Source organism: Ictidomys tridecemlineatus, chromosome 3 (genome assembly GCF_052094955.1).
Source record: "Ictidomys tridecemlineatus isolate mIctTri1 chromosome 3, mIctTri1.hap1, whole genome shotgun sequence".
In the NCBI taxonomy this organism is placed as follows: Eukaryota; Metazoa; Chordata; class Mammalia; order Rodentia; family Sciuridae; genus Ictidomys; species Ictidomys tridecemlineatus.
Window position 1 is genome coordinate 130,463,429 of NC_135479.1, and position 14,082 is coordinate 130,477,510.

The window sequence follows — 14,082 nt, forward strand, 5'->3', positions numbered from 1 at the left end:
CCTAAGGTAATGCTATTCTTCCCTAGTGCCCCCACCCCTGCGCTTTATTGTGAATTAGCATCTGCATATTCGAGAAAACATTTGGCCTTTGGTTTTGTGGGATTGGCTTATTTTGCTTAGCATGATGTTCTCCCAACTCCAACCATTTACTGGAAAATGCCATAATTTTACTCTTCTTTAAAGCTGGGTAATATTCCACCTAGTATATATACCACATTTTCTTTATCCATTCACCTATTGAGGGACACTTTAAATCAGCATTCGGAAAGGCAAGTGAGGAAGAAAGTGAGGCGCTTCTTGCACCATCTAACCCCGAAAAGAAGCTTCCCCTCCGCTGGCCATCAACTCCACCGACGCTCTACCACTTCTCAACACGTGGCCTGAACATTTCGGGTCCTTAAGAAGAAGAAAAAGGGAGTCCTGTCTGGCCGGGACGAGGACGCCTTGCCAGTGACCAGAGCTAGCATCCCTCCCGGGAATTCCTCCCGTTACCAAGGCAGCGCCAGGCGTTGCGCTCCAGGGCAATTCTAGCAACCCGGAGCCCAGCGCGGCTCCAGCCTGCAGCACAACAGCCCCAGGAGAGCAAGGAGCCACCAACCGCACCGCGCGGGGCACAATCCGAACAGCCCCGCGGGCGCCCCCAGGACCGCGGTTCCACGTACAGTGTCATCATCCTAGGTGACTGCACCAGTGCAGCTTGAAGTACTTGCCATGGCTGTGAGTGGCACTGATGGAAAGCCCGTCGCACTGCTGGAAGTCCAGTCTGCGGGCGGCGCAGCTCCGCGCCGGGGCGGGCGCGGCGTGGATCCGGCAGCTCTGAGCGGAGCCCAGGTAGAAATCCTAGGAAGCAGCATTTGGGTGAACTGAATGCCAGCTGGCTGCAGACACAGGAGGGCGCTGCGGCGTCAGCGGCTGTCTCGGGCTAGAGGGCGCTGCGACCGGACTGGGTCTGGCTCCTCTTCTGGAGTCCCACACTCACGTGCACCCACATATGGACAGGAGTGATCTGCCGTGGCTGCTTCGGTCATTCTCCCCTCGGTGAGCCCGGCCTCCGCGTGCACGCCGGGCCCTGGAATGTGGGCGTTGGTGTCGCCTCCTACCAGGGGCAAACACATCCCGCACACTCCTGTGTTCCTCCCACAGTCCCTGATCAAAGGCGTCAGGGCCACCACACCTCGGTTTCTTGGTCTAACCAGGTTATATTAATATACGTGTACATTACAGAACACAATAACAAGGAATTTAGAAATGATGAGGTGGTGAAATATGTTAAAATGGTTTGGTAATAGGTAACGGGTTCAGATTACTATTAGCTAATATCATATGTACGTAGGGCAAACTTCATAAATGTTAGATAACAAAAATCTATACTTCTGATCATTTTCCAGATCAAAAATTTTTGGCTAAGTTCTTCTCACATATAACCATTCTACCTTGCAATGTAAAATGTACTCTCACACACGCTTCCCTGTAATGCTTCCCTCCGAATTTGGAGAATCTTACACACACACACACACACACACACACACACACACACACACACACGCCCTCCACGGAAGGCTATGCACACCGCATATACCCCTCCCGACCCCCTCAGTGGATGGCTCTGGGCCATTTCTGATCGAGGTCTTTTTCTCCCTTTCCCCCCAACACACAGCCTCCCAGAATGTCTAGCAAGCCTCCCTGCGCGCAGAGGGGGCAGGATTCGCCCATGCCCCTCTGCGCCCCATACTCCCAAACGTGTCTTTCCTAGTCTCTAGTGGTGCATGGCGGCTTGAGGCCCGGTTCCCACAGCTCCAGCGCTCCCCTGTTCCTTTCCACACTAACACGGAGCTTGTCTAGGGCTGCAGCCTTCCCAGCTTAGCGTGAAAGCAATTAGTTGTGTGCAGACTATGTTAATGATAAAGTAACTCAGAGATGGAGGTTGCAGAGTTGAGACAGTGATCTTGGCATCAATTCCTCTGGAAAGGGTAGGGGGTTGAGGATGTAAGTCAGTGGTAAAGTCTGCTTACCATGCAGGAGGCATGGGTTGAATTCCCCCCACACACACACACACAAATATATGTAAGAAATCAAGCTTCCAATACAGTACCAACAAAGGCCTCAACCCACTCAATGAAAATGGGAGCTCCAGACTACCTCAGACCTTCAGCTTTGGGGCAAGGGGACCAGGTATAAACTAACCACATTATTGAACAGTCATAGGATGCCAATGACTTGGGAGAAGATGGATGAGCAAAAGCTGTCTTCTGGCAGCCTTGTAGCAGCCAGGAGGAAAAAAAACCTTCCATTCTTGAAAGAGGAGCTGGGAAACACATTATCTAAATTTTTAGGATACATCTCTAAAAAGGATGATTATTGGCTTACAAATTACATATTTTAATGTTATATTGATATACGTGTACATTGCAGAACACAGTAACAAGGAATTTAGAAATGACGAGGTGGTGCAATATGTTAAAATGGTTTGGTAATAGGGAATGGGTTCAGATAACTGTTAGCTAATATCATAAGCAAATATACACGTAGGGCAAACTTCATAAATGTTAGATAACAAAAATCTACACTTCTGATACTTTTCTGGATCAAAAATTTTTGGCCAAGTTCTTCTCAGATGTAACCATTCTACCTTGCAATGTACTTAACATTACAGTACTTCCAGTTCTGCTACTGAGGATCCCAATTAGTTTTGCTTCCTTTGATATAAAATAATACATGAACTTACATTTGTTCTCATTTTCTATATGAGGTATTGGTCCTTCACCTTTATGGGTTCATAGACCACTTTTTGGAATGATGTGACATATGGAACCTCCATATGTCATATACTTTTACACAAACTTTATCATAAAATTTCAGGGGTTATTGCCTCATGAAATCTCTTCATGGTTCCAAAACCTCAAACTAGAAGATACTGTGGGAGTAAAATCAGTTTTAAGAACAATAAAATTCCTTCAAGGTTGTAGAAGAAAAAGCTAATGTGGTTTTTGCCTACATTCATTTGAAAATAAAACAAATTGGAGACAGTTACCACTTTCAAGAATCTTTCCCTTTGATGCCTTTAATTTCAAAGACCAAGTTATATAAAACCTAGTAGTATACATTTTAAAAATTACTCTGAAGGGAAGGAATTTAGCGAGGGACAATGCCACAGTCCTGTAATCCCAGTGACTCTGGAGACTGAGAAAGGAGGATGGTAAAGTCCAGACCAGCCTTAGCAACATAACAAGATGCAGTCTCAAAATAATGAAAGGGATGTAGCTCAGAGGTATGGCACCTGTGGGTTCCATTCTAAGTATTGCCAAACAATAAGAAGAAAACACAGACACTTGATTTTTATATTTAGTTTTGATTTTTTTTTCCAATGGAAAACCTCATATTCCATGCATTCAAGATTTCTTAGAGTATTGCTAAGTTGTCCAGGATGGCCTAAAATTCCTGGGTTCAAGCAATATTCCCACTTCAGTCTCCTTCCTCGCAGGGGCTACAGGCTGGCACCACCATGCCCAGCTCTATTAGGACTTCTAATAACTTGATTCCTGGCTTTTCAAATTTCTCTCACAGGTGAAACTATTGCAAAAGCAGCTCATCTGCTTCATACTGAAGGAAAACAATATTAGCAACGATTTATCTGTTGAGTAATAACTTTATTGAGACAGAATTTACATACCAGGCAAGTCACTATTTTAAATTACAAAACTTAACAGCTTTTTAGTATATTACCACAATCATTTTAGAACATTTCCAAGAAAACCATTAGTAGTCACTCCCCATTCCAGTATTCCAGACTCAGGAAAATTCTTATCTACTTTGTTTCTATTTGCCCACCTTGGACATGTTCTTAAATGTCTATACAATGTAAGGTGTTTTGTGATTAGCTTCCTTCACTTAGTAAAATGTATTGGAAGTTTATAATGCTGTACCAGATATCAGGACTTCATCTTTTTTCATGGATGAGTAAGAGTCTACTCTAAGGACATACCACATGGTTATCAGTTAATGGACATTTGGGCTGTTTACAGTTTTGGATATTATGAGTAATTCAGCTCTTAAAATTTGTATGGATTTTTATATTGACTAGTCCCTGAACTTTGAACCACATAAGGCAAAAAGTTACACAAGAAGGGCACTTATAGTGAAACAAAACTGTACAAAACTTGCTTTGCAATCAATTTAGATATTTCAGATTCAACCATATCCACATGTGAATTCACAAAAGTTTATTTTGACAGGGAAACTGGCATAGTTACACTATTGAAGAATTAAGAAATCCTTAAAGGCTAGATGATCACCAAGATCCTTCCGTAAGCTAACAACTTATTCTTTCTGTTACTCCTCCTTGAATAGGAAAGATCAGGTTGCAGATGTTCTATGTCCCAGGGGATACACTACAAACATTGCTGAGCCCCTTGCAAGCAGCAGGCACAGCTGTGCACAGGAGTCGGGCCTTGGACAGAAGTGATCCCAGGAACATGACTTGCCAAGCTGCCCTGGTGTGCCCTATTTGGGTCTCAAATACTTGGTGCCCTCACCAATTCCCAACTATGTTGGGCCTCTTTCTGGCTACTAGTCTGCTTATCCTTGGGCAGTGTTTCATGCCCCCTCCCATAGAGATCCTCACGGCTGACTCTACCCTACAAACCATCTCCACCCCACCTCTGATACAAACCTAACTTCAACACAGGATTCCATGTTGGATTAATGCTCTCTGGATGCCAGGTCCACCATGTGCTCAGGAGGTGAGGGGCATATATGATCCACAGGATTTTCCATTAATAATGTGTGAGATTAAAAAGCCAAAAGAAGTTTATGACTTAGCTGCATCAATCATGGAATTTATCTGAAAGGAAGACATTCAGAGGCATAGAAAGCACATTCATAAAGATTTCCTTCATTAGAATCAAAAAGAAAAAACATCAAAAAAAAGGTTTAAGTAACCAATTACTTCCTTTGCTTTGCATTTCAGAGTATTCTTACTCTGGATTCTTGGAATTAACTTTATTGAAATCCAGTGAGTTTTACCCGATGCCAGCATGGGAGGCACATCCTGAATCACAATTTACTGCTGGGGGGCCCTGCCAAGCTTTGCCATTCTTTCAGAGGCGGGTTTCCCTGGGAAGCCAGCTTTTTTAGGTAGTCGCTGGGCTCCAGTTGGGGAATATCAGGATTCTGCTTGTAGTACTTCTGCAACTTCTCCAGAACTGTGGGCAACCCAATTGTGGAAGCATAGAACATGGGCCCACCCCTGTGCCTTGGCCAGCCATACCCATTCAAGTAGATGACATCAATGTGCTCTGGGCCAGCAGCCATCCCTTCTCCCAAGATACGGAACCCTTCATTGATGAGTGCATACAAGCAGCGCTCAAGAATCTCATCCTGGCTAATGACACGGGGTTCAATATGATGGGTTTCTCTATACTGTGACAGAAATTTGGAAAGCCAGGGATCAGGTTTGTGAACCTTTCCCAATGGCTTGTCATACTGATACCACCCCCGCCCTGTCTTCTGCCCATAGCGTCCTGATTCACAGAGCATATCAGGAATTGGGCAGTATCTTCTAGTACCCCGCTTTCGGACAGGAGTACCAGGAGGCAGTGTGCGTACAGTAAGACCTTGTTCCTGGCGAATTTTCCAACCCACATCCAACCCAGCAAGGTCAGACACTCGAAAGGGTCCCATTTTAAAACCAAACTCCTCCAGCACCTGATCTACCTCCTCTGGCTTGCTACCTTCTTCTACCAAAAAATACGTCTGGTTATAATAAGGGACTAGCATTCGATTACCAACAAAGCCACGGCAGTTGCCCACTACTACGCCAATCTTCTTAATCTTTTTAGCTAAGTTCATTACAGTGGCAATGGTGGTGGGGGAAGAGTGTTGGCTAGGAATAACCTCTAACAATTTCATTACATGAGCTGGTGAGAAGAAGTGTGTGCCAATGACCAAGTGTGGTCGATTGGTGGCAGAAGCCATCTCATCCACGTCCAGGGCTGAAGTATTGGTGCACAAAAATGCTTCAGGTTTGCACACGGCTGACAGTTCAGCAAAGACTCGTTTCTTCAGCTTCATATCCTCAAATACTGCTTCAACAACTAAGTCTACGCTAGCAAGCTCCTTCATAGATGAACTGAACCTGAGTTTTGGTCCTGACCAAGGCTGGCCATTCTGCTGCATTTTGGATGCTTCCTTTTCCAAGATGGAAGTTATTATCTTCTTTGCAGCTTCAAGCTGCTTTTGGTCTACTTCTACAGCAACCACAGGAATCTTGGCCCTTGCAAAAGAAATGGCAATGCCTCGGCCCATTGTTCCCAAGCCTGCAGAGAGAGTGCAGGAGAAAATGAATGATTCAGTGGATGGGGAATTAGAAACTAACTTATTGGGCCACAGTTTCTATGGCAATGTGGCATTTAAAAAGACTGATTCAAGGACACAAATGGATGTCAGAGCATTTTAGTGAGCACAAGGGAGCAGTGGAAGAATACATCACAAACTGATGGTGGTTTTGAGGTAGGAGGTGTGAATGCATCCAGGGACCAGAAAGACAAGAAAATTGATCCCAAATACTTAGCTGCAAGAGTGAAAGGCCATGCTTGAAATGTGCTACAAATTTCCACTGTTTGGAAATCCTGGAGTGAGAGATTCATACAGAGAAGGATTAGAGAGGAGGAGTAAATAGTGCCCACAGTCTGGAGACAGACAGCCAAGGTCAGGCCCTCACACCACAAGAGTTTAGCTCATTCTGGAAAAGGTTAGCATCTCTAGGCCTCACACATAAGATGAAGGCAGTTCGAGGACTTGGGAGTGAATTACTGGAGCTAACAGAAGTAGTGATTTCAGCACAGAACCTGGGACCTGGTGTCCTGAAGTAAAAGTTAGCTCTTGACATGCACACATTTGGAGAAGCCCATGAACTGCCCCCACCTGCTTACCAAGGACACCAACGGAGGAGATGGGTCGTGCTGATGCTGTTTTCCATGAGGCCCCAGAGGGAGTGGACCATTTACTTGCATTCTTTTCAGCAAAGAAAGCATACTGCAGGGCTCTAGCCTGCCCTGATCCCCGAAGGTACATAAATAGCTCCTCTTCCTCCTTGATGCCCACTTCATAGGGATACTTCACAGAGGCCTGGACTGCACGGACACAAGTCTCCGGAGCCAGGCACCCAGGGTACTGCTTCTGCATCTTTGCAAAGGCTTCCCTGAAAATGGTGTCCATGTTGGGCAAGCTTGGCACTGTCTTGTTCAAGATTCTGCGAGATTCTAAAGGTTGATCTGAAAGGAATAAGCATGATCAGAGATTTGGGAATGTTACTTAAACAAAGGGACTAGATTATATAATAACAATGATAATCAAATTCCAAAGTAAATAATATTTATTAATATATTTAATGGAACACTAATACCAAAATCTTAGTCATTGTTGTAACTAGTCATTTAAGAGAATTTAACGATTCAAGACAATTTTAAGTTACTTTATTCGCACGTGAAAGTCACATTCTATTTTTATTCCAAGGACAAGATAATTTTATAATAGATTAAATATTATTGTGTCAAAGAGTCTAACAACAGTTCTGAGATAATATCTGATATACAAAATAAAGTTAACTCAATTCTTATGACTAAAAAAACCTTTAAAACACATATAAAAGGGGCTGGAGCTGTGGCTCAGTGGTAGAGAGCTTGCCTAGCATGCGTGAGGCACTGGGTTTGATTCTCAGCACTGCATATAAATAAATAAAGGTCTATTGATAACTAAATAATATTTTAAGAAACACATATAAAAGAATACAGTGTGATACTGATGCAAGGGTAGGCATATATATTAATGGAAGAGAATTGAGAGTTCATCAATAAATCAAATTATGGCTAATTGATGTTTAACACAGGTGGAAAGCAATTCAGTGGAGGAGAGTCTTTTGAACAAATGTTGAATACCCATATGCAAAAAAGATTAATTAATTAAACTCAGATTGTTACCTAGCAACTTCTGTAAAACCTCAAAATTAGTCATAAAATCAATTGAATGACTAAAACCATAAGAATTTCTGGAAGAAAACAGAGGGATATATATGTGATGTTGGTTAGATGATGTCTTCTTATATATAGCACCAAAAGCATGATCCATAAAAGAAAAATAATCAATAAATTGAATGAAATAAAAATTAAGGACTTGCATTCTACAAGGGACCCCATTAGTAAAATGGCATGAAGATCCACAGTGTGGGTGAAAAATTGAAGTGGTGGGCAGGATAGTACCATCCCACAAATGTCTATGTCCCAATCCCTAGAACCTGTGAACAGGTAAACTTAACTGGCAAATGGAATTTATAGGTAGGATTAAATTAAAGGTTTTGAGAAGGGGAGATTTCCCTCTGTTATCTGGGTAGGCCAATCTAATCACAACTGTGATGGGAGAAATTCAACAACTAAGAAGGGCCTCTACCATTATGATCACTGAAAGAAGCCAGAAGCAAGAGATCACATATCATAGGATGCCATTTATAATATGCCCAGAAAAGGAAAATTTATCATAAGAAAAAAAAAAGAAACAATGGTTTTCTAGGTCTTGGAGCAGGAGTCAGCAATAAGGAGCATAAAATAACTTTTTGTGAAAGTGAAAAAGTTTTAATTGATTAACAGGGACAGTTGCAGAATACTGCACAGCAAATTAGGACTCACTGAAGCTGTAAAAGTAACCTGGAAATGAAAGAATTGAGTCAGGTACAGGATCTTTCAGAAGATAACTGTAACATCTTATAGACGAACACAAAATCAAACCTTAGTAAAGAAAGACCCCATGTTCCTGGATATACATATTTAATAATATAAAAATATAAACATTTTCCACATATACTATATAGGAACATCTACTCAGAACACTTGTGGTTCTATATTTTACTAAATAATTCAACAGGATGAACCTAATGTTTACATAAAAGAATAAATGTGTAAACTCTAGGTATTAGAGAAATTATTTTGTCAACATGCCACTGTCTCCAGAATAAATCATTAAATGAAAAATGGACAGAAAATCTACAAGCACTTACAAGGCACCTCCATTAGAGAAAGACTTATGACTCTGGTACCATGTGCGAACATGTGTCCCCAGGGAGGGAGCCTGGTCTGGATGTCATCATGTGCACATGGGCATTATGTAATCTCATCCCTTGCTGTAAGCTACGAGGCAAGACTATTTCCTAATACTTGAATATCTGCAGTGTTGAGAAGAATGCTTTTCAATGAATGATGTCCCACATGGTAAGAGCAGCACTCAGGAGAGGAGCAAAGACAGTGGTTATTAGCATGAGGGCCCTGCTGACCCTGCTGCTTTGGAGACAAGTGAACTGTACCCAAGAGACCCACAGGTTACTTGCTCAACTGTCCAGTGAGTTAGCCCAGTCCTCAGTGTTGAGGGGGAGACAAGCTCAGCAGAGAAGGATGGGACAACCCACAGTCCACTGCTGGCTCCATTCACTGGTGGCCTAGAAGGGAGGCAAGAGAGGACAGTGGGGAGAGCTGGAAGGGGAGGACATGTATGTAGAGGGCAAGTGGATGAGGAAAGAGGCCCAGTTCTCTGCATTGTGACCTGAACCTACTGCTGGCATAACCCTCTCCATGGAACAGGGCAGATGGGTCTGGATGTCCCAAAGCTGGAGCTCTGTCCCACACTGCTGCTGCTCCCACGATGCCTGAGGCTGCTTTTCAAAGCACACTCACTCTTGATTCCTTTCGAGTTGAAGACATTCAGATGGCCTGGGGCCCACCAAGACTCAGTTAAGATCCTTAAGGGTGGGGCCAGAGCAGGATGATTTTTAAAAGAGTTTTTAACAGTCATTTTGAGCTATCTCTCCTGGAGGTCCAAGAGCAGGGAGGGGTGTCAGCCACTATATCAGGACAGCTGCAGGGTCTGGCAAGTTTGTCTGAGGCCAGTAATTGGAAAGAATAAAAGGGAGAAAATGAGCAAACCAACCAGAAAAGAAAAGCCTGCTTAATGGAATGAAGCAATTATTTCTGACCCACATAATCCTGTTATCCTGGGATCCTCAGAACCTCTCAGGCTGTGTGTGAGCATCCTGGGAGCTCTCCCAGGCTCCTGTCCAGGACAGCCTAGAGCCAAATGAAGCACATCCATGGGACAGGTTTGGTCAGGGCGCAGTCAGCCAGCTTTTCCCTGCCTCGTCTCCTGTCTCTCTCCTTCTGTGGCTGTAGTTGAAGGATGCCGTTTTCTTCCACCGTTGGGTTATTAGCAAAGAACACAGGCAGAACTTCCCCCCCTTATGTCTACAGAGAGAGTTGTTGTGAAAATATTTATTCTACACTCAGACCAGTTAGTTTTAAAGTCACTCAGACTAGCACTGAGTGGAATGTTTTTCCTTTAGTCACTGTGTATTCTTTAACTTTGAACCATGGTGAGAACTATTCTTTCTCTCTGAATCATAATGAGTACTATCAATTTTGACTTTTACTAACTTGTTAAATAGCTATACATGAGAAATTATGATGGCTCTCTCACCTGTGTCCCGTGCAGGTGATGGGAATGAGGTTCCCCTGGATGGAATGGGCTGGCTGAGAAATAAAAGCTAGGAAAAATGGAACAGGGAAAGAATCACAGGACACAGAAAATAGTTTCAAAAAGTGAGGGCAGGTCAGTCTAACTAATCATACAGAGGATGGAGCTTCTATACCGAAAAGGCAAAATGGACCCCGCTTGCTTTATTTATATTGGGGAACATCAAAGGCATTCCATAGAATGTTCTTTACCAAAAAATGTTATAGGTGGGCTGTCCAGTTCCTATAGGGTTATGCCCATCTCCAGAGATACTATGAGGGATCTTCCTAATAGAGCAGAAATAAAGGTCATGTACCTTGGACAATCTATTGTGTGGGAGAGTCACAGATAGTACCCAAGGTTAAACCTAAATTCTCCCTGGATACCATACCAGGAGAAGACTCTCAAGTAATTCACAAGTGGCTTCCCACATCACTCTGTGGTACCTACAGAATAAGAGAGTCAAGTGGACAGGTCAGCAGTCCTACCCAGGGAAAGGGGAAGAGAGGCACTGCCTAGTGATTCAGGTGTACTTATAACTAAACTCTTTCATGGGCCCATTCACATGAATTTTGGCTTCATTCTATTTGGGATCAAGATGAAGATGAAGTGTATTCAAATTTTGATTAAAAATACTGTAAAATTGTACTTATGAAGGAGAGGAAAAAAAGATTATTTCTCCTTCACCCTTTTGCTAACCTGACAGGAACAGATTCTCTCTACCTAAGCTAAAGAGCCAACTCAGCATGCAGTTCACAGAATTCCTTTCCTCAGACACACAGGACCTTCTGTCTCCTTCCTAGCTGTGATAAGCAGTAGCCTCTGTGCACCCTTTAGGCTCTGCAAAGGATGAAACAACTGTACAGGCTTCAGGGAGTGTGTAGCACGTTAAGGGGAAACTAAATGTGGACATGTGCTGAGCCTCCAACATGAGACAGGGTCACTCTTCTGTTTTGAAACTTGTTTATATAGAATGTTCATAGAGAATAAAATTAAACTACAAGAGCAAAAGATAAAAGGAGGCAGAAGGCCCAGGAAACCAGTAAGGTTTTTTAAAAGCCACAAATCCAAATGAACAAATACACCAAGGTTCTTTGGGCAGAATTGGAGTTCTTCAAAAGGCCAACAGCCCAGTGCAGCCACTACCACATAGACACAGAGAGAGCACCAACTTGAGGCTCCCAGGTGGATGTGCCCTGGGCCCATCCCTGCTGGAAAGAGGGGCACAGAGCCACAGGGTGTTGGTCTTTGCTCTCACTTGCAGCTTCACGCCAGAAATGCACACATGGAGACTGGGAATTCTCACTCAGTTCTGGGACAAGCCAGCTGCTGGCCACATGCAAGTGCAAACAGATGGCCTTACACAGGACCCTCCCCTTTCCAGGTGAGCCAAAGCAAGCAGGTCTGGCCCAGGAATCCTGCATTCCTCCACTAAGTCTATTGTATTGCTATAGACTAAGGGGCTTCATATAACAAGAAAATTAAGATGTGTAAAGCTAATTAGCTAAAATAGCCAATTTGCCAGGATATGTTAAGTTTGTAGAGAAATCTGCAGTACATTAGTAGACCCATTTGTAGATATGTAACCTCTTATACTCCTTTCCCACCTATAACTGGTTCCAAAATTGATGAGTGGAATAGTAACCATAGGATATAAAGGGAATTCCCTATCTCATGAGATATAGAAACTAAATATATCTTCTTAACCTTTACTTTTGTTTGTTTTGATTCAATATTTCAGTAGTGACTAGGGAAAAAAGGCCGAAATCAAAATTTTTCAAATGAAAATTTTTTTCAAATTTTTCAACTGGAAAAAGTGAATTAAAAATATTTGCACTTATTGTTTCAATTAAGATATCATTCACATACCACAGAAGTCATGTGGCTTTTTAACCATGTTTTTCATAACTGACTTGCTGATGTTTTAAGACGGCAGTCAGGTGCGGGGGATGTGACTCAAGTGGTAGTGCGCTCGCCTGGCATGTGCGCGGCGCTGGGTTCAATCCTCAGCACCATATAAAAATAAAATAAAGATGTTGTGTCCACCAAAAACTAAAAAATAAATATTAAAAAAAATAATCCTCTCTCTCTTAAAAAAAAAAAAGACCGCAGTCATTGCTTGCACATCACGTGGAAAAAGTAGACCCTAGAAAATGTAATCTCCATTCTTACCCCTATGACCTCTACTCAATGGTTCTCAAATGGTGGTCTCCAGAACACAGCACTAACATCACCTAAGCACTTGACAGAGACAAATTCTTTGCCCCCACCCTCCATATATTGAATCACAAAGCAAAGAGTGGAGCCTGCAATCTGTGTTTGAAGCCATCCAAGAATTTCTGATACACAGGAAAGTTAAGGAACCATTTTTCCATATCAAGACAATTGCACCAGCATTACAGAAGCATAAATCTCCTTGTATTCATATGTTTATCTATGATAAATGCATATATATTTAATAACTAGTGCATTAGATTTTTGTGGTACCTCTCCATCAAGTCAAAACATCAATTTTGTTTTGCCAAATGATCTCATAGAGCTATATTTAAAAGCAAACAACAACAAAAAAGGGAAACATAAAAAGAAAGGATAAGCACACAATCTACAGTGAACATGAAAGGAACAAAATGAATAGGCACAGCAAAACTATGCATTTTGTGAGAACCTAAGTGGCAAGTAGAGATAAAATTCTGAGTCAGTCCTGTTTTGATCACTCCGATTTCTCTACCTTATATCTCTAGCATTTATTATCTATGAGAAAACAGCACCAAGCCATCACAGGATTTCAAACACTGGTACTCATTTAAAAAATAAACAGTAAATGTCCTGGAAATTTTCTTGGGACTCTAGTCACTGAACTCCAAATCTGACAGGGTGAGGCCGCTCAGAGGATAGCAAGGACTACACAAAAGAGAACCCAACCACTAGAGCCTTTGTGGTATCAGAATATGATTTGAAAACAATTTTGTGGATACTTTTCCTTTTATGGATGAAAAAAAACATAAAACTCCACAAGGAAATTTATTGTGGTCCACATTTCTTCTGATGTCTAGTCCGAAGCCCATTTCATGCACTCCTTGCATGCTGGCCCAGCTCCCCCTTTCTCCTTTCGAATTAGTGACTTGGGTAATAGGGAGAGATAAATATTTTTAAAACTTAAGGATTTTCATTATATATTATCCCAATACAACTTGTGATAAAAATCTACTATAGTGAGGGCTGGGGTGTGGCTCAGCAGTAGAGCACTTTGGCTTCCCACATGTGAGGTACTGGGTTCAATCCTCAGCACCACATAAAAATAAGGTTTAAAAAAATCAATTATAGTTCATTATACTGGTTCCTTATACAAATAGGTACGTGAACACCCAGACATTTGTGAAATTTCACATCAGGCAGTTTTCTTCTTAATACTACATGTAAATATTTTCTCAAGTTCTTCAGTTTTCTTCAGACACAAGTTTTAGTGGCTGAATAGAATTGTCTTTGAGATGGATCATCTTTTAGGTAATTAATTCCCTAAAATTAGATTTTTGA

General features: G+C 42.2%; 2 protein-coding genes across 3 annotated transcripts in view; both read right to left on the bottom strand.

The window, feature by feature from the left end:
• The window catches only part of LOC144376345 (uncharacterized), a 28,326-nt gene extending 27,162 nt beyond the window's left edge, over positions 1–1,164 (bottom strand). The window contains exon 1 of one of the 2 annotated variants that reach the window (XR_013436696.1): positions 711–1,155. Coding sequence is in view for 1 of the 2 variants with exons in the window: in XM_078043813.1 (XP_077899939.1) it covers positions 711–854 (144 nt within the window). In the remaining variant the exon portion in view is untranslated. Of the gene's footprint in view, positions 1–710 lie in introns of both variants that reach the window. The other variant, XM_078043813.1, reaches the window with a different exon arrangement.
• A 2,462-nt stretch (positions 1,165–3,626) lies between these two features.
• The window catches only part of LOC144364734 (peroxisomal bifunctional enzyme-like), a 34,524-nt gene continuing 24,068 nt past the window's right edge, over positions 3,627–14,082 (bottom strand). Inside the window, exons 6-7 of the mRNA XM_078043814.1 lie at positions 6,930–7,271; positions 3,627–6,314 (exon numbers count right to left, since the gene is read on the bottom strand). Of these exons, the coding sequence (XP_077899940.1) occupies positions 5,053–6,314; positions 6,930–7,271 (1,604 nt within the window). The 3' untranslated portion in view covers positions 3,627–5,052. The remainder of the gene's footprint in view (positions 6,315–6,929; positions 7,272–14,082) is intronic.